Raw genomic sequence first — 19,508 nt, forward strand, 5'->3', positions numbered from 1 at the left:
TGTGACTGTCTCATATTTACTGCTTTCCTTAAAGGATAATGACAGAAGCATATTGTCCCTGCTAGCTGTGTTTGATTTACTGGACCTGAAAAAGAGTGAAGCTAATGGATGAAGAAAGGAGCAAAAGGGGTTTTATGGTGCAAGTTTGCACCTTCACATTCCTGCTTCATTTGCTCAACTCATCCTTAGCACAGTTTTCAGCTCTGGACTTGGGCAACCTTTACTCTGAAAAACACACACAACATTGCTCCCTTTTAGGAAGGCCAGGCCATATGCTTCTCCTTCCCTCGTTCTCAGTCTTTGGCTGAATCCCAAACAGTAGTTCTTGAACAACCATACATAAAAGCTGCTCTCTCTTGTGTGGAGTTTATGAAAAATATAAAACTGTGAAAATATGCACGAGTTTTCAGTGCCTGTTATTGGGTAGGCAATACCTAGGTTTTGTGTCCCCATGATGCTTTACTGCAGCCTTCTTCCAAAACATGCTTGTCTCCTACAGACCTCATAGCAGGTCTGCACTGAAGGAAATAAAACTCTAGCACCTTCAAGGCATGCACATGATGGAGTTTTTATCCCATGCACAGAAACAGCAGCGATGATAATAATAATAATACAGCAGATCCCAGATTCAGAGCAGCTCTACCCTTGGCCAGACAGCAGTGAGGTGTGATGGAGCAGCACATCCACAGCTCTACTGCTCATGTTAGCCATGGTGCAAGGCAAGGGGGCTGGCAAAACCCTGCTTCATGCTATACCAACCTGGAGTTGTTACAGCAGCTGCGTCTGATGGCATCAAGTGGCAGCAATAGGGTTGGCTTGGGATCCTCCCTTCCAGACCTAGAACAGCTGTTCAGCAGTACTTCTGCATATTCACACTTTTGGCAGGGGGGACAGGAAGCTCCATGCTGGAGAAGTGACATCAGCATCACTCCACGGCCAGATGCTGGCAAAACTGTGGATTGGCTGGAAGTAGGTCCCCCATCCTCCACCATCCAGTATTGCGGGGTTTGGCTGGTTTGCAGCTTATTATTAATATTAAAATGCTAAACAATATTTGAGAGAAATATGGACACTCAGAGGCCTCATAAATTTTGGATATTAACAGGCCTTGCTCAAGACATGTCGCTACTTGAGGTGAATGACAAGATGGTGACTTCTGCACCATGCATGGAAACCAACTGGACCAGCTGTTGAATCTTACTTGAACACCACCCCAGCCCTTTCCCCAACTTCTGCCACCTGAGGTGGCCACCTCACTCTGCCTAATAGAAGAACAGGTCAAGGTTCTAAAAACCAAGCCTTGATAGCTTGCATGTTATACTCTCTTTTTTCCCTTCACCCTTTCCCTTTGAAATTCAGCCACTTCCTAGATTCTCCCGGTTCCCCTCTCCCTACCTCCCTCTCTTTTGTCTCCTGCTTTCCCAATTGTTCCACTCACCCCTCTGTCCGCCCAGGACCTGCCTCTGATTCCCCCACATCTGGCCCTTTGTACTGCTGTATGGAGACTTACGAGGCTTCAAACATCACCCAGCTGCTCTGCAGCCCCATTTCTAGTCTGCCAGGGTCTGTGTCCAGTGGGACCAGGTAGGAGACAGTGCTGCAGCCAGACATAGGGCTCATCCACACTTACTTTTTGACCAGCGCTTTTTAGGTACAGGTCTGTGCTTTCCTGGTTCATATCTGAGTGCTTCCCCCGTCCAGCGCTTTCCCCACAAAACCCAATCTTTGCCGCTGAATCAGAGAAAATGGCAAATTGAGTTTTCTGTGAATTGCCATTTGCTCTGAATCGGTGGTAAAGATTGGGATTTTGTGGGGAAAGGGCTTCGGCAAAAAAACACAAAACAAAACCACTCGAACATAGGCTGAAAAAGGCCAGACCTGGACATGCAGATTGAATATAAGTGTGAATGAGCTCATACATTCTATACCCTCTCAACAGACAATTCCTTTGATTCCATCTCTCCTCCAAACTAAGAAACATTCACATCTTTAAAATATTTTGGAATGCTCCAAATATTTGCCTATAATTTGCACAGTGCATTCAGGTTGCCAAGATGTGCACCAGAAACCTCTTGCTTAACACTTGTTTGCAGTTGTCCACAGTTACTGTTTCTCCTCACAGCTGCAGCGTCTGCACCACCTTTTTAAAGGGTTGCTTCTCCTTCCTTGAGTGATCCCAGCCTATCTGGGATCACACAGGGAGTGTGCTAACAGATTTAATTATGTAATGCCGAGGGCAAGCTAAGCACACCTTCACTGCTGCCCAACCCTGTGGCGGGCAGCTACACTTGCATACCCTTTCAAGTCACCTTCAAAGAATTGTCAAAAGTGGAGGCAATTTTCAGTGCTGATGAAAGTGTCCCTGAACAGCAAACCCCATTCTAAACTCATTTCTAAAAATATTATCCAGTGGTTTATATGGATGTTATGGAAAGAAAACAGAATAAAAGCCAATAGAAGTATCACAGTTATTTGACTACCAGGAGTTCCACCCAGATCCCTTATAGTTCCCAGCAGCCTAATCCACTGTTCAGATGCTTGGGATTAAACTAAAGAGAGTCTTTGGGATTCTATGAAGAGTCATTAGGCTGGGGTTGCAATAGTGTCCAGCAGCCTAAATTGCTTTTGGGTGAGAGTGAAAAGGTAATTAAATTTACAATTAAGATTACACTTCATAAATTTGTTTAGTATATTATATTTCCTCCCCAGTGTTTTTGAAACGTAGGTGTTAGCATGGACAGTGTCAGTTACCGCTATACATTTTTCAGTGTTTCACATTATACTGCATAATATATACCTCTCAGCTAAGGTTGACCATTTAAATTTTCGTGTCCGAGTTTATATTTTATGTGCTCCAAATCTGCAGCAGCCCTGAAAAAGTTAAAGTGTTATTTTCCCACCCCCATCATCAAAATGCGCTTGGGCCACTTACAGGTATCAATAAATCATTACCTCCGAGAACCAGCTTGAGGCTTTGCCTCTTCTCTCATTCTGTTTAAACCAGCAGGAGGATCTGTGACAGTGACAGGTTTGCCCTCTTGTCATGGATCTGGCCGCTTAGCCTCCGCTCTCTGCTAACCAAGGACAGCGACAGAGCCAGACAGAGAAGTTCATAGCTAGTGACATCTCCTGTTGGTGGGAAGCAGAGTGGCATTGTTATATCGGGGCCAAAGGGAGAGCATCATTGAGGTTAAAGAGTACATGAAACTTAGCAGGGTACCTGGCCCAGGCAAAGGAAGGGAAAGGCCACTGATAACATCTTTCTAGAAGGCAATTGTGCCACATGGAAGGTGCACAATATCCTATTTGTCCACCTAGGCAGAGCCTTCCTTGGGCAGAGAAGAGTCTTTCCTGCCATCGCATACTACCCGATCCTTTCAACTGCGCTCCCTTACTGAGCAGGGGTGGGGAAACTTTGGCCCACCAGTTGTTCCTGAACAAAATCTCCCATCAGCCGCAGCCAGCATGCTCAATAGTCAGAGCTGATGGGATTTGTATTCCAACAACATCTGGTGGTCCAAAGTGCTATGGGGCCTTCACAGAAAAAGTTCCCAGCTGCCTTTCATTTTGCAGACTGTATGAACTCCAGGTTTCTTGGGACTTTTTCCTCCCACCCTCCCACATGGATCGTTAGTCCAGGAGAACAGGAGGGATGGGAAAGAGCCTGTACTCGGAATCTATTGGAAGCGTCCAAATCCAACAATATTCTGGGAGAACCATTCATGTGTAGAGCCAGCCCTCAAAAGCAATACAGATGTTTGGTAGTGGCTTGCATAGGAATAACTATGTACTCAACCACTGGCTGGAAGCAGCTTAGTGAATAGCACTGAACATAAATGTGTGTGATCAAGACCAGAATATAAGTGAGATAAGCAAATATGTCATTGTAAACTACTTTGTGTTTTCCTGTTAGAATAACCAGTTTAGTGGTGTAAGGTTTTGAGAGGTTTAACCTATTTTATATATTGAGAACTGTTGAGCATGTCTAACCTGCAACGGTTGAGGATTAAGGACTCTGAATGAGGCAGTGGTTCCCCATGTTTGGGATGACATACATGTTTGCTCAAGTCCAGCAGGGAGATAGAATGAAGGAGCCGTTTCACACAGGGTCAAGTGTGTGTGTGTGTGTGTGTGTGTGTGTGTGTGTGTGTGTGTGTAGAGAGAGAGATAGAGAGATGTATGCCAGAGATGAATGTTTTTTGAAATGTGGGGAAAGAAAGTTTCTTACTCCCAAAAGGAATTTTATGAACTTTATCTTTGAAAATTAAAGTAAATCGGCTTGTAATCAGTTTTAGGCATGAGAGTTTGTTCTCCACCAGCACATATTTGTTTTATAATTTACAGACTATTGATCCAGGGCTAATTCGCCATTTAAGAAGATTGGCATTAGCAAGTTCCATTATAGCATGCTGGGAATTATTATGGGTATTGGCAGCTCTGCTTCATTTACATTTCTCAGACATTCACTTTGATGCAATGTAAGTTAAAACCCATGATATAAGGAAACTATATCAATTTGAAAAGGCAATTAATAATAATAGGTCACAACTAGCCGTCCTTTCATGGACATCACTGGACTCATTTTTTCCATACCACTAAGCATTTTTGTTTCTATTATCCTGTGGGGTGACATTTTTCTCTGGGAAAGAGATCTCCTCCACCAATCTACAGAGTCCGTCCCCCCGGGGCAATTCTGTGTGGTGCACAGGTTGTATGGTCTTTTGCTCATTTTCACTCTATTTAGCTTTGGCTTGTTAGCAGTGTCTTCATTGTTTACTTTTTGCCAGGTGTCAAATATTAATGTCATAAGCTATCAAATACTGACAGTTCTAGAGATGGTTGCCAAGTACCAAAAAAACAACATGCATGCCAGCAACCTAATATTGCCAAAAAAGACAAAATAGTATTGGAAGTCTGTTACCAAATGCTGTCATGAAGACTTAAGAAGAGCCTGCTGGATCAGGCCAATGGCCCATCTAGTCCAGCGCCCTGCTCTTACAACCGCCAAACAGATGCCTGTGGGCAATCTGTGGGATATGAAACACAGAGCAGTCAAATACAACACCCCTAGAGTGGACATAAAAAGGGGATGTCTGGATCAGCAAGTCAGAACTTCCTGTTTCCTCCTGGGCTGGGACAGACTTCCTCTGCATGTGACTAGAGGTGGGCGTAGCCTCACCTGTGCAGGTAACAAAATACCTCAGCGGAGGCCACCATCTCTCTCTCTTTGACTCCATTCCTCGAAGAAGCAACATCTGCTTAGCCTAAGATGCTCTCTTGGCTTCCAGCCAAGAGAGGACAAAGGAGCTATCTCCTTATGGGATAGTTTCCAAATATACTGTGGTACCTCGGGTTAAGAACTTAATTCGTTCCAGAGGTCCATTCTTAACCTGAAACTGTTCTTAACCTGAGGTACCACTTTAGCTAATGGGGCCTCCCGCTGCCGCTGCACTCCCACCGCACGATTTCTGTTCTCATCCTGAAGCAAAGTTCTTAACCCAAGGTACTATTTCTGGGTTAGCGGAGTCTGTAACCTGAAGCGTCTGTAACCCGAGGTACCAGTGTATTACTTTTGTAACTTAAGCCTGCCTTCTGGGATCCATCTGTGAACAGAATGAGTGAGTGTGTAAACTCTTTTTATACTTTTATAGAAGACTGTGCTTTTCTTTTAATGAGGGACTAAAGGGGAAATTACCAGGAAACTTATTTTAGAGGCTTATACAAGCCTTGTAAACGCTAGCCGCTGCACAAGTTTAAAAGGGGGAATGTTACTCTGCTAAATTGTAGAACTTGTTAACACAAGTTGGAAAGGATATAATTAAACAATATATCCTCTCCGGCCTCCCTGTACATTCCCACACAATCTCCAAGTGGGACCTGAGAGCAAGAGCACTCTCCCCTCCTGAAGTTTCTAGCAACTGGTATTCAGAAGCATACTGGCTCCAACTTTGGAGGAAGAGCACCTCCATCATGGCCAGCAGCAACTGATAGCCTTGTTGTGCACAAATTAATGTAATCCTCTTTCAAAGCAATCCAAGATGGTGGCCGTCACTGCCTTCTGTGGGAGCGAATGCCAAACTGTGGGAAGAAGTACTTTCTTTTGTCTGCACTGAATCTTCCAAAATTCTGTTTCATTTGGATGTCCACAGGTTCTAGTTTGGGACTTTTTCGTTTATAAAAAAAGGTGAGGAAAAGGTGACGTTAGAAGTTTATAAAATCATGCCTGGCGTGGAGAAAGTGGATAGAGAAAAGTTTTTCTCCCTCTCTCAAGACACTAAAACTTGTGGACACCCAAGGGCTACATTCTAGTCTTCCAGTATGGACAATGATCTGAGGGACAAGTTAACATATTTTGGTTAAAAGGTCAGCAACTTTTGAGTTCTTTGAGAATTTTTTTTGGGTGGGGGATGACAACCAGACCCAGTGAATTCAGTTGTTATTTTGCCTATTAGGCTTTGAACTTCATCGAATATGAAATAGTGTTTTATGCCAACCAAACACAACAACATTTCAACCATTAAATACTCTCTCAACTACCAGTGCATGCAAGGAAAGGAAAGGGATACAAGAAACTTCAGGTAGGTAGAGAATGCTCCTAACTAGATTCTCCTTTCTCTGAACAACAGTAGTCTGGCAGTTACAAATCCTTCAACCTCAAAGAAACCACAAAGCTATAGCACAGAGTACTAAAACTATTACTCTCGCAGCTCTTTCATATCCAATCACACGACAGTGTATCATCCACTAAAGTGAGGCTTTGAATCAGGAATTCAATTAAGAGAGTTCACAATGAAACGCCATTGTTTTGCCAATATTTCACCTTCTGATATAAAATCTGGCTACTTCTTTTTTCAGTGTTTTCAGTTTCAGGATTTTGACAAAATATTCTGACACCTGGACCACAGGTTTATTGTAGTGATTCTCACAAATAGATTTTTCTCAGTCTTTGAAATAGCAAAGAGATAGTTTCTACTCAGCAAAGTTACCTGGTGGTCTTTGTTTTGCAGTGAAACTGAAACAGACAAAAAATAATTCAAAAACAAAGTGAATGAATAGCAATACTTGCATTGGCCGGCTGCAAAAGTCAAATGCAGTTTGTTGCTGGATTAAAAGCCCTGATACACTCAAAATATGTGAGGAACGTTGCCCATAGGCCTCTCTGATTTTGCTCTAGAATTAGTAAACAGTGAGAACATTTTTTCTCCTGTATTTTAGAACCAGCTCACCTTCTTTTTCTCAACAAGACACCTGTTTGCTTGATTATTCTGTGCAATGTCAGAGTGCTTAAACCTGTGAAAAGAACTTCACTGCTCCTACCTACACCATCAAACTTTTAGCACTTTCTGTGACTATTATTTTCTGGCCTTTGATTTTCTGGGACCCAGGGCCCACCTTTAATTTCACCAATACTTCAAACTTATATTATATTATTATTATTATTATTATTATTATTATTATTATTATTATTATTACTGTATCTCTCTAGATCTGTCATTTTCTTCCCCTCTCTTTTACCATCTATTGCTGTCTGCCATTTTTCACCTTTTTCTCTTATGCTCTTCCCTATCCAAAGATGTCTGCTGTTGCCACTTCCTTTACACAAGGCCACAAACCACGAGTTTAATGTGCTATTGCATGGGGCATCAGGTTTATGTAGCCATCTGTACTCACTCATGTACTCAGGATATGTCCAAGCAGATCACAAGTAAGGGAACAAGGACACAGGTACCCTTAGCTTGCTTTAAGGTTGACAGCCAGGGAATGTTAAATTCCAGAAATTCAACTTTTTCTCTTGCAAATTAAAAATGTTATCATTAAATGGGGCATCTTGCTCTATTTACCCCTAGCATCAACAACTTGCACGTGTTGCGTCAACCTGCTTCTGTGCCTGTACTATTCTGATGAGCTTGGGGAATATTGGGATGATACCCCAGCCCCAATCAAGGTACACATGGAGAAGGCTCAGAGGAGGTGGGGAATCCCCCCCCCCAATGGCTCACATTTTGAGAACCTGTATCTTAAACATGACCATCTTTCTCCCATCTTTATTTTTATGCCATACATCCAAACCCCATGGCTGTTGTTCTGTCCTAAGGGTCCATCTGCCTGCTGATTCACATTGTGGCCATCAAAACCTCTGTAGTGGTGGCTTCCACAGCTGGGACAATTTGCTTGTGGCTTGTCAGATTTTTGATGTCACAAAAATAACCGGCAGATCCTGTGTTTAGGGGATGCTTTCAGTGAAGCACTAATTATTAGATCACTGCCAATTTGAGAGGAGGTTGCAGGCAGCATTCCATTGGGGTCTGCTCTGGATGCATTACTGTCCCACAGTTTCATTAATGGCCTAGCTTAAAGAAGTAGCAAGTATGCTCAAATCTGACGATGGCTTAAAATGGAGGAACTACAAGCACTAGAGGGCAAGATTAAAATTCAGTGTGATGTTTAAAATAATTTTTTTTAAAAGAAATACAGAAATGTTAACTGAGGGAAGACTGTCTGGTTTTAGTATATTCTGTGACAAGCTTGGGAAAGGGACAGTACACAGCTCTTGCCTGTGTGTGTGTCTGTGTGTGTGTGTGTGTGTGTGACACACACACACACAATCACAAAGTGAAATCACCAGCAGCTTAAGACTCTACAGGCTGCTGTGCCAAAAACAGGCAGAGCAACTCACCTAGACTAAACCTTCTGCTACTGTCAAATCATCAGGATTTAAATGAAGCCATTTGTGGCCTTTCTTCTACCAGAGTTTGTTCTCTGCCGTCAGAAAAGAGGATAATTTGTCTTGATAAGGGAGAGATTGGTAGTGGTTCAGTTCATCAGTGTAAATTAATGCTGCCAACCTACACACTGTCTGTTTCATGGACTTGCCTGTGAGAGAACTCAGGAAAGGCATTTTGCAATTTTAAAGTGGGGTGTGTGCGCCGGCGCCTGTGGCCCTCCACATGTTATTGGATGATGGGAGATGGAGTGCAACATCTGGAGGGTCATAGGTCCTCTATCTCTAAGATAAAAGCATTGGAGCTGAGCCACAAAATCCAGTTCTGAGACCCAGTGACTAAATGGGACGAGTGGGCTTGAAATGAATGCATTGTTGCAACACATAACCATTACAGTTTGGTAAGTGCCCTGTCTATTTCCTCCATTTTAAATTGGTTACTTCTGTTGAAGAATCTTGGCTATGTTTCCATTATTTTTCTCACTAGAGATTAACAGAGGTAATCAATAAGGATAGTGTTTGAATCTCTCTCGAGGGTAGTAGGGTAGTGAAGAAGAAATGATTGTTTTCTCTGAGGTACATCACCTGGGCTTCTTCGTTGTAGCTCATCTCTCTGCCTCCCTTTTGGAGTCTATAACCTAAGTCATTTGCTAAAAACTCCCTTGACTGCAGAATGCTCCATGAATGACATAAGTATTGATGCATCAGGGAGCAGAACAGGATGCACTGCACAGCGAAAACACCTGAATCTTTTAGCATTACGTGGGACAGAGACACAGTTCGTCTGTTTCAGTTCTGTTTAGAAAAACCAGATGCTGTAGTAAAACAATCCCCAGTTCAGTTTTTCAGATATTGAAGTGCTTTGTGTTAAACATTGACATCAAAGGACTTTGAAATGGCCGTGCTAAGCAGTCACCATGAAATGTCATTGCTTCATTAGTGTCACTTTAAAGGCATAACATTAGATTTCCAGCGCTGCTGTGTGAGTTCCGTAGCCATATTATGCATAGGGCAGTTTAATTGCCAGCAGCAACAAGTTTCACCCATTTTCTCTCTTTTTTTCTGTGGCTAAGTAGTCACAATAGCAGAAGTACTAGTGCAATCAGACTTAACATGTTTCCATAACTTCAATATACCCCCTACCAACTCATTCTGTGTGTGTGTGTGTGTGTGTGGTGTGTGCATGTACAGCAGTTAAAAACATATGATATTGGGTGTGGAAAATCTTTTAAAAGCCATAGCTACTCAACTTATTTATGTGTATATGTATGTCAGTCAAACTAGTCAAAGACATTGTGCCCAATTTTATTATTTTAAACAATTTTAGGGCGCAAAAGTACCCATACTCAGTTGTCCTAAGTTGAGCTTTTTTGATACAAAGTAAAGCTTTAAAACCCCCAATCCTAATGCACAATAACACTGAAGTAAATGCAAATCACACTAACACTAACCTCTTTTATGAATAATTCATTATTATTTTTTACAAAAAAAATCCCAAGTGCAATGGTAATCTTAGTGAAAATTCAGTGTCAAAAATAGCAAGGAAGACTCAAATTCTAAGAACAGTATGATGATTACTAAATGACTTGCAATGCCCTTGCAGGTAGTAAGGAGAGAGATGGCCCAAATTATTCTAATTAGGAGTTTTGCTGAGTCAGACAGAAGCTACTGAGCATGAGGTTAACTGGAGGGAGAGTTTTGTTTTCTCTCAGAAAGGTCCAGCTTTGTATTCTCAGGGCTGTCTAACCCAAAACTTTCTTCTTCATGTGGAGGAAAGCCATGGCATTATTTGCTAACAATGTAGCTGACAATTACCCTTCCCAGACATAGTATCCATGTAGGAAAAACCATCCTTTATGGAGTGGTGAGGAACCTTTGGCCTGGGGATCAAATCAAGCCCTCAAGGCTTCTCTGTCTGGCCTAAGACTGTGCTCAGACTATGCACCTTTCCAGGCCACACTTCCTCTCCACAGGCTACTTCACTGACCCAGTTCCATCCTTGAGAACTTCTGCATAGCTAGAACATGTCCTTGAACTATGATAGTGCCTGTTTGCCTAGATGGAGAGGTATGTGTATGTGTAGAAATCACTGGTTTATGCATGGCTGAAATGTAGCCTATTGGTCAAAGTAAAGAGCCACATCCATTGCTCTGCCCACTTTTGCCACTGACCATGCCCACATTTGCTTTTGGTCCTCACCACCAACAGCTTGAATACCTTTCCCTCACCCCACCTGCAGCATGCTCACAAAAGAATGTGGCCCTTGGGCTAAAAAATATTCCCCATCCCCTCACCTAAAGGTAGCCAGATATTATTGGACTCCAGCTTCCATCAGCCTTACACAGCATGGTCAATGCTCAGGAATGCTGGGAGTTGTAGTTCAACAATATTTAAAGGGCACTACATTGCCTACTTCTGGGACTCTAATGTGACCCAAACCTCTGCCAGAGGGATTATGTTGCCAGTGTCCACCCCGCATCCCATGTTGGTCTTTATAGGAAAAGCTACTGTTTGCTACTCAGTGAATAATCAGAGCAAAATGGTCTGAAGGCAAATGATGCAGTTCTACTGTGGAAGCTAAACAGGTTTGGCTCTGGAAGCTGTCTGGATGGAAAAACAGTCTAGAACAGGCCCCCCAGATGTTTTGGCCTACAACTCCCATAATCCCTAGCTAACAGGACTAGTGGTCAGGGATGATGGGAATTGTAGGCCAAAACATCTGGAGGGCCGAAGGTTGGGGATGCCTGGGCTAGAAGTCATTCAGAAGCCGCTCTGAGCTTTCTGGAGGAAAAGTGGGATATAGTTTGAAAAATAAAGTAAATCATCAGGAAGTGACCCTTGGACTTTTCAAAAAATCAATGTTGCCATAGAAACCCCTTTAGAAAGATAAGGCATCCCAAGGGTCCAAGATTAGCATTTTGTTTGTTGACTTGTAGTCCTAAAATGAAAAAGACATAACTCTTTGCTGTTTTCTAAAATATGCTAAGCAACAATTCTGCACCTGAGCCACCAGTAGAGATGAAAATGTTGGTAACAGACCATGAAGAGAGCATCCCAGTGAAAAGAGCATCTGCTGTTATGTTTCAGAGCTTTGACATGTGGCTGATACAAACTTTGTCAGAGAAATGAAGACTATCGTGGAATAAATAGTAGGCTCTTTCCCTTCTACATTCATTACAGCTTGAATTTATTTATTTAAAGCATTCTGCACCACACTTCATAAGATCAGGTTCCACAGTGGAGTACAATATAGAATATTTAAAACAAAATCTAGTACAATAAAATGCTAACAGTACCATCCTGTCCTCACAATACTTTTCTATGGCTGTGGGTGGGTAGGATACTGCTTAGTCTCTTCTCCACCAGCCTCCACTGGTAGCCAGCAGAAAGCCCTGAAACAGAGTGAGGGTACCATGCTGGTGGCTTTGGATCGACTGGATTGCTGGACCCTTCAGCTATGCCAGCCTGCAGCTATAGGATGTGGGCAAGGCACTTGGATCAGTGCGGGAGACTACGTGGGCTCTAGACTCTTACCCCTTGTGGCTGATTAAAACAAGCAAGGAGGCGATAGCCAGCTGAGCTACGTAGGTGATTAACATCTATATGAAACCACTGAGTGGTGTTATCCAGAGATTCAGAGTATGTTGTCATCAATAAGCAGATGACCTGCAGTTCCATATCTCCTTCACATCTGCTGTATCAATGTCTGGCTGTAGTAACAGACTAGACGAAAGCTAATAAACTGAAGCTCAATCCAGGCACAGTTAGTGGGAGGTTCCCTAGACCAGAGGGGTGGAGTTCAACCTGTTCTGGAAGGAGTTGCGCTCCCCCTAAATAAGCAGGTGTGCAGTTTGGGGGTAGTTCTAGATCCACAAGTAGCACGAAGTGCCCTCTATCAGCCTTGGCTGGTGTAAACAGGTGCAAATGCATGTGGCCCCAACCTCACAATTTCTGATATAATAGGGGATACTACTAAGGGCATTTACTTACAGGAAAGGAGAAGTTGGTGGAAGGGAGGGTAATCAGAACCTCTCCCATGACTGTTTTGTAAATCCTCCCCTCCTCCAGTTCATTTTCAGATGTGGTGAGAAAGAAGGAAAATCCAAACCACCTGAAAATTACCTGTAGGGTATTAGCAGCCCCTTATGCTAATATTATGAAGGAAAAGCGGGGCTAAGAGCTGTATGTGTTTCACTCCTAACTTCTGATTTGACTCTCAGACTCCAGTCTTGAACCAATAACAAACTGTGGGTATGGATAGCTATTGCCATCACAACTTACTTATGAGCAGAGTGATCTCATTGGCTGCTGCTAAAGGCAGAATGCTGAGTTTGATAGACCTTGGTCTGATCCACCAAGGCAAACCTTATGTTCTTACTCTCATTTTTTTTGCTGAGTTGAGGATTATTGATAAAAGAACCAAGACATCAATCAATATGTTTGTGGGCCTTGCTTTGACCAAGTGGCTCTTGTTTCTTGGAACGGTAGCTCAAGGTCATAATCTGAATGAACTAGATCTTTCTGGCTGAAAGATCAGCCACATTCAGTTCATCATTTGGAATATAACTTTAGAAAAACTGAACTAGTCCACTGTTTGCTTTAATTTGCTTTTGCTTTTTCCTTATCTAAGAGAAGCACTTGGGGTCAGGGCAAAGGCAGAGCTACCAATCCCAAAGCTCTCTCTCTCCTTCTCCACTCTGTTTCTCCGATATTTTTCTGGGAAATGTGCCTTTTTCCTGGTTCACTAGATTTGAGATCTTTTCTCATCATATTCAACCTCTTAAATATCCTATTGAACCTCTTATTTGCTGAACCATTAGCTAGAGACCAGTTACTTATTTTGTGTTTATGGGCCCAGCTCTAATGCAGGTTTTATTTTTTATTACATTTCTATTTCTTCTTTCCTCTGAGAAGCTTGAGGTGGCAAACACTTCCCAAATTTATAATAATAAATAGCAATCATCTAACAATCCCTTGAGGTATGTTAGGTTGAGAGTAAGTGACCAGCCCGAGATTATCCAGTGAGCTGCATAGGTGAGTCAGGATTTGAACCCTGGTCACCCAGGTCCTAGTTCAACATACTAACCCAGGGTGGCCCAACTTCTCATACTATGTGGGCCACAACAGTACTTTGACATGGAACCCCTAGGCTGCACACTGTCTTGTCATGGGGGGAGTGACACACACACAACCCTCCTGCCTTCCCAAAGATGGCTAAGTGAGGTGCTAGGATTTAGGAAGGGGGCCAAGGCTCTGGCAGTGTCCTAGAGCCCTCCCACTTCATTCCCCAAGCTGGGAAAGTGCTAACACGGCTTTGGGAAGGAGCAGGAGGACTCTAGGACCCTGTCTGAGCCTTCACATCTCCTTCCCAGAGCCCAATAGCCTCACTTACATGGCTCTGGTAAAGCAGTGTGAGGGCGGGGGGGGGGGGCAATCAAATGTTGCTAATGGCCACCAAAAATGCTCTTGAGGGCTGCATGTTTGACCAGTATGTTCTAACCACATCACCACACTACCTACATGCAATTAAGATTGCAACCTTATACATACTTATGGCATGCCACGTTGGACACAGTGGGACTTTTTTTTAAAAGCATACATAGGATTGTGCTGCATGAGATGTGTTTCAGTTGCATTCTAGCTCATTGGGAGCTAGAATGAGCCTCTCTGAACCCGTTTTGGGGTTTGGGCTCAGACTTGGGATACCTCCTTGCTCAGTAGCTTAATTTGCATTAGCAGTTTGAAAGCCCCTCAGATTTATTTATTTTTAAGTGGATCGTGATGGCAATTGTAGCTATGGAGTTTGGAATTTGGATCATAATTTTCCAGTATCACTCATTTTCACCATTTATTTGTTTGGGATTTGCTGACAGCTGCGAGGCTTCTTCTGCAAGGCCTTGGGAAGCAACTGCTAATGGTGGACATTGCTGGGCTGTGTAGACCAGGACTCCACATTCTCTTATAATAGAGCTTCAGAAAGTTGATGCTGAGAACTTCTCGTTCCAGGTGCATCACATAACACACCCAAAACTCTCAGCTCTCAATAATAAAAATGTCACTAAATTCTGACAGAGAGGATTTTGGTTCCTTGAAGAACCACAGAGTTTACCTTGCCCTCTTGACAGCCCTTCAAGTATAACCATACTCCCCACTCCAATCTTTTCTTTTCCAGGCTAAACGTACCCAGTTTGTTCACGATTTCCTCACAAGACTTGCTTTCCAGATCCCTGACCATCTTGTGAGGGATGTTTGTTACCAGTTGGTTTATAATGCATGCAACATATACTTAAAAAGTTAGAACTCGACAGTTAAATTTAACACAGTAGCGAAGGGTGAGTGATTACAGGTCAGGACGGAGTAGTGCTGTTGCATACCAGATTCATGCTTCACCGTTACTCCCTGCATACAGCCTCCCATGAAGGAAGATATCAGAGATATGCAAAACCCACCCAGCCCTCTTCAGAAATTTCACCCATTCATCAAAATTGTTTTAACTTCCCCAATCATACCTGCAAAGGCTGTGAGCGAGCAGAGCAGGACTCTTCAGAATTGCCTTGGATTTTGTTTTACACATCTGAACTAGATGCAAATGCAACCTTTAGCAGAATCCCAGGATACAAACTCACGAATTAGGTGCTTCGTAATTCTTTTTCATCACCCTATTGGGCAACAATTCTACCATGCGATGAAATAAGGTGGTAGGCAGAGGTGGTGGAATTCTGTATTGTTCCATTTCAGACTATAGTTAGGTAGCAGTGTGGTTTTTTTTTTATTATTATTAATGCTCCTGGTCCCCTGCACATTAAAACGCTCTCTGCATGAAGCAAAACCATCAAGGAGATGGCTGTGCTAACACACTTTCCCTGATGTGCTCATTTACTACATAAAAGGATACCCTTCTCCTTTGCCGTCCTCTTCTGTGGGGAGCATTCAGAAATACGAGCTCTCACCTGCAGAACGAACTGACCCAATGCAGAATACTATCACTTTGGTTTTGCTGCAGTCGTTTTCACACATTCACTGAATGTGGGGAGGGCAGAATTGCATCCACTGCCTCCACTGCATGCTAGACTATCAAATGTGAATGAGTGGTATAGGTTCTGTCTGCATAACCAGGGGGGGGGGGGGGGGGGAGGGATAATGAGAGAGAGAGAGAGAGAGAGAGAGAGAGAGAGAGAGAGAGAGAGGATCCTCAGTCCAACATACAAAGCTATGCCTGCACATTGCTACCCACCTGGCTCTGCTCAGACGTTTCGCTGCATGCATAGAGAGTCTGTCCCTCCACAGGTTCAGTGAAGTGCTGGCTGTTGTGAGAGCAGGTGTGCATGGTATGTAGGTGGTTAAACGGGGGGGGGGACCCCGGGTGGCAAATGGGTATCTTTCCCCACTCTTTCGGAACATGATTGAAGATGAAGTGGGAGGAGTCTCATACCTGCTCCTGAGATTGAGCGGGAAAGTGCAGCGTCTTCATTCACCTGGCTTGCCAAGGTGTGCTCGGCTCCTGCATGCGGCACAGACGCCTCTGTTTCCACAAAACAGACGCCCCACAGCCACGCCCCGAAGGTCCAGGCCACAGAGCAGCGCCCGGGACCTCACAGGGCACCTTCTTGGGGCCCTTTAGACCAGCCCTCCCTCTCCCCGCCCCCCTCTTTCAGCTCCGTGATAAACCCATCCCGATATAACTTGTGGACACGCGCTCCCTGCCCGCCTCCCCCCCAGCCCCGCTTCGCCTTACTACCATTCGGTTAAGGAAGGTGGCTCCGGCGAGCAGGGGGGGTTACGCCCGCCTTTTGCCCGCCTCAGGGCGCTGAGGGGAAGAGGGGGGAAAGGAGCTTCTCTCGCCAGTCCTGCAGAGGGTGGCCTCTGTGTGAAAAGAGCCCGAGAGCGGGGCAGGGCAGGGGTCTTTGGGCCTCGCTCTCCTCCCCCCCCACCCCGAAAGGCGGACTCTGTCCTGAGCCCCCACCCCCCACCCCCAGCTCCCTCAGCCATCGGCCCCTGGCGCCGCGGGGCTGCGACTCCTTCGCAGGGGGCCGGGACTGGGCGGGCCTAGAGAGGGAGGCAGGCGGGAGAGGCGGCGGCTCCTCGCGCAGCCTCTAGCTGTCCCCGCCCGCTCGACAGCAGCAGCTCCTCTCGAGCCCGTGCGAGCAGCGGCGGCGCAGGCAGCTCCGGCCAGCGCTCGGCGACGAGGATGCCCAGCCCGGCACCTCCGCAGTGCTCCCGCTCCGCCCCGGCATGGTGAGTGAGGGAAGGCAGGCAGGCAGGCAGGGGTGCGCGCAGGGTCGGCGGGCAAGGGCGAGGGAAGAAAGAGAGGAGGGGACGGAAGGTGGCCGGCCGGGGCTGCGTTCCGCGCTGCCTGCCAGCCCAAGGGTCGCTGCTGCTGCTGCTGCTGCTGCTGCTGCTGCTGCTGGTGGTGGTGGTGGTAGTGGTGCTTCTTCTCGCCAGAGACGGTGCCAAGGGAATTCCCTGCCCGGTGAGCTTCTGGGAGCTGTTGCTGCCCCACTCTCCGCTTCGGCACTATTCTGTCCGGGCACAGCAGCCACACCTGCCTGCCCTCCTTTTCTTCCGTGGCACCCATGCCAGCTTGTGCGGGAGGTTTTCCTTCCACACCGAAGGCGACCCTCTGCCTGGATCTCTTAACTCCCTGGCCTCTTGGAGTAGGCCCCCTTGGAGGGGCAGCTGCTGCAGCACCCCCTGGCACGTCGACCCCCCCCCCTTTCCCTTGCTCATTTTCTCCTGGGCCAGGTAGCCTCTGATGTCCTCTTCTCTCTTACAGCCCATCACAGGAGGAGCTGTGATCAGGTCGGGACTTTCCGAGTAAGAAGAGCCCATTCTTGCTCTGAAGCAGCCAAGTCGTGCCTCTTGCTTCTTGCCGGGATGAAGAGGCATCTCCAGAGACGGAGGATGGATCTGGGATGCTGCCAGTGAAGCGCCACCGAGGAGCGCCTGATTCCTACCCCTGTTCACCATCCATGGGGTGGCAGAGCCGAGATCCTTGATTGGGCTGGGCAGAGCCCTCTGCCTCCCAACTTTTGCTCCTCCGGCTCACCATGGGGTGGAGGCATCTCCTGTTGCTCCTGCCTCTTGCCCTGTATGCCTTGGCGCTGCTGCTAACCACACAGGCAGCTGGGCCCCTACGGACACCCAAGGGCAACCGGACACAGGGGGCAGCAGCCCCCCGACGACCTTACAAGTCGGCCAAGGAGCAACAGAACCAGACGCTAGCCAGCACACCACCATCTCCTGTGGCAGCTGGTAGTGGGGGAAACCGTGGGCGCAGTCCAGCAAGGGTGCCCTCCAACGTCAGCGCAGGCAGCTCTGTGCCAGCATATGAGACATGCATGGGCTACTACGATGTGAGCGGGCAGTGGGACAAGGAGTTTGAGTGCAACAATTCCCAGAAGGATTTCCGCTACTGTTGCGGCACCTGCTATTACCGCTTTTGCTGCAACAAGCGCTCTGAGAAGCTGAATCAGGATAGGTGCCGGAATCAGGGCCCGCGCCCCAACACAGATCTAATGACCCCTGCCACCAGTAACGATGGAGCTGGAGGTATACCCAATGGGTATGACCCAAATGAGGACAACACGAATGCCACCGTCTACATTTCATGTGGTGCCGTTGCCTTTGTTGTCATTGCAGGCATTTTTGCCAAGGTGGCCTATGACAAAGCACGACAGCCACCGCAGGAGATGAACATCCACAGGTGAGAACAGGGTGTGGATTCTGTACCTATTTACCTCCCCCACGACCTATGCAATGAAAATGCATTAGTGAGAGTGAAGTATGAGCACTCAGTAATGACGGCATCCTACAGCATGGGAAGAACCCCCCTTTCTCACAGAAACACAGCTACTTCCCTCACCTTAGGTGATTAACAGCGGCCCAACTTTTTTCTCCTTATAAATGGGTTGGCTGTATTCCTTGATCTTCCATAGATCTCTGCTGTCCTGCAGGGAATGGAAGAAATAGTTCTCTTTAGGGCACTTGAGCCAGTCCTTTCACCTGCTGTACAGCATAGTTCCTTCTGTGTCCCAAGGAGCTAAGTACAGGTGTAAAACTACTTTCTGGAAGGGATTGCCCCATATCCAGGCACCATATAGATCCCAAAAGAAATTGCTTTACAGCCAAGTAAGAGTAAGGAGTGGAGAGAGAGAGAGCCAATCTTTCTTCCCAGGACAATTGCTTCCTTTGCACAGAATCTTCTTGCCTCCACATGGAGAACCATATATAGAGTCTTGCATGTTATACCATACATTCATATTTCTTCCCTTTTGTATTCTTGCTTAGTGAACAAAAAAATAATAATATACCAGGGACAGGATATGCTATTGGGAAGTAGGTTTTCATTTCCAATTCTGGAAAAGGAGCTGGCTTAAAACACACACACTTCTCTGCTCCTTTAGTTTAACACTGGGTTAATAAAACAGACATAATGAACAGAAGTTAATTGGTACTGTAAGTGCAAATGTTTAAAATGGGTCTTCTAGTAAGAAGACTCTTTATAATGGATTCTGAACTAGTTACACTGAGATATGTATGTGGAGAGGGAGTTATGTTTTTAAAACTACTTACTCAAACTCGGATTACAGAGAGTTACAAAGGAAAATGTATGCATCATCACTTATAACAACTGTGGTGGAATTTACTCTGCAAAGAAATAAGTGTTTTCTTTAGGCTAGCTAGGCTGGGGAGGAGAAACAGAGAATCTTCTTATCTGAGATTCAGCTAATCTATATCTAGCTGCACCTTCTAAATGGATGGTGTAGGTGTCTCAATTCTACAGCAA

The 19,508-nt window shown here is 45.4% G+C and overlaps 1 protein-coding gene across 6 annotated transcripts in view; it reads left to right on the forward strand.

The window, feature by feature from the left end:
• The first annotated feature begins 16,804 nt into the window (after positions 1-16,804).
• The window catches only part of SHISA6 (shisa family member 6), a 271,138-nt gene continuing 268,434 nt past the window's right edge, over positions 16,805-19,508 (forward strand). For 5 of the 6 annotated variants that reach the window (XM_077924331.1, XM_077924334.1, XM_077924332.1 and 2 more), the window contains exons 1-2: positions 16,805-16,957; positions 17,496-18,425. In XM_077924331.1, coding sequence (XP_077780457.1) covers positions 17,770-18,425 — 656 coding nt within the window. In that variant the 5' untranslated portion in view covers positions 16,805-16,957; positions 17,496-17,769. The remainder of the gene's footprint in view (positions 16,958-17,495; positions 18,426-19,508) is intronic. The other variant, XM_028717201.2, reaches the window with a different exon arrangement.

The sequence above is a fragment of the Podarcis muralis genome, chromosome 2 (genome assembly GCF_964188315.1).
Source record: "Podarcis muralis chromosome 2, rPodMur119.hap1.1, whole genome shotgun sequence".
NCBI lineage: Eukaryota > Metazoa > Chordata > Lepidosauria > Squamata > Lacertidae > Podarcis > Podarcis muralis.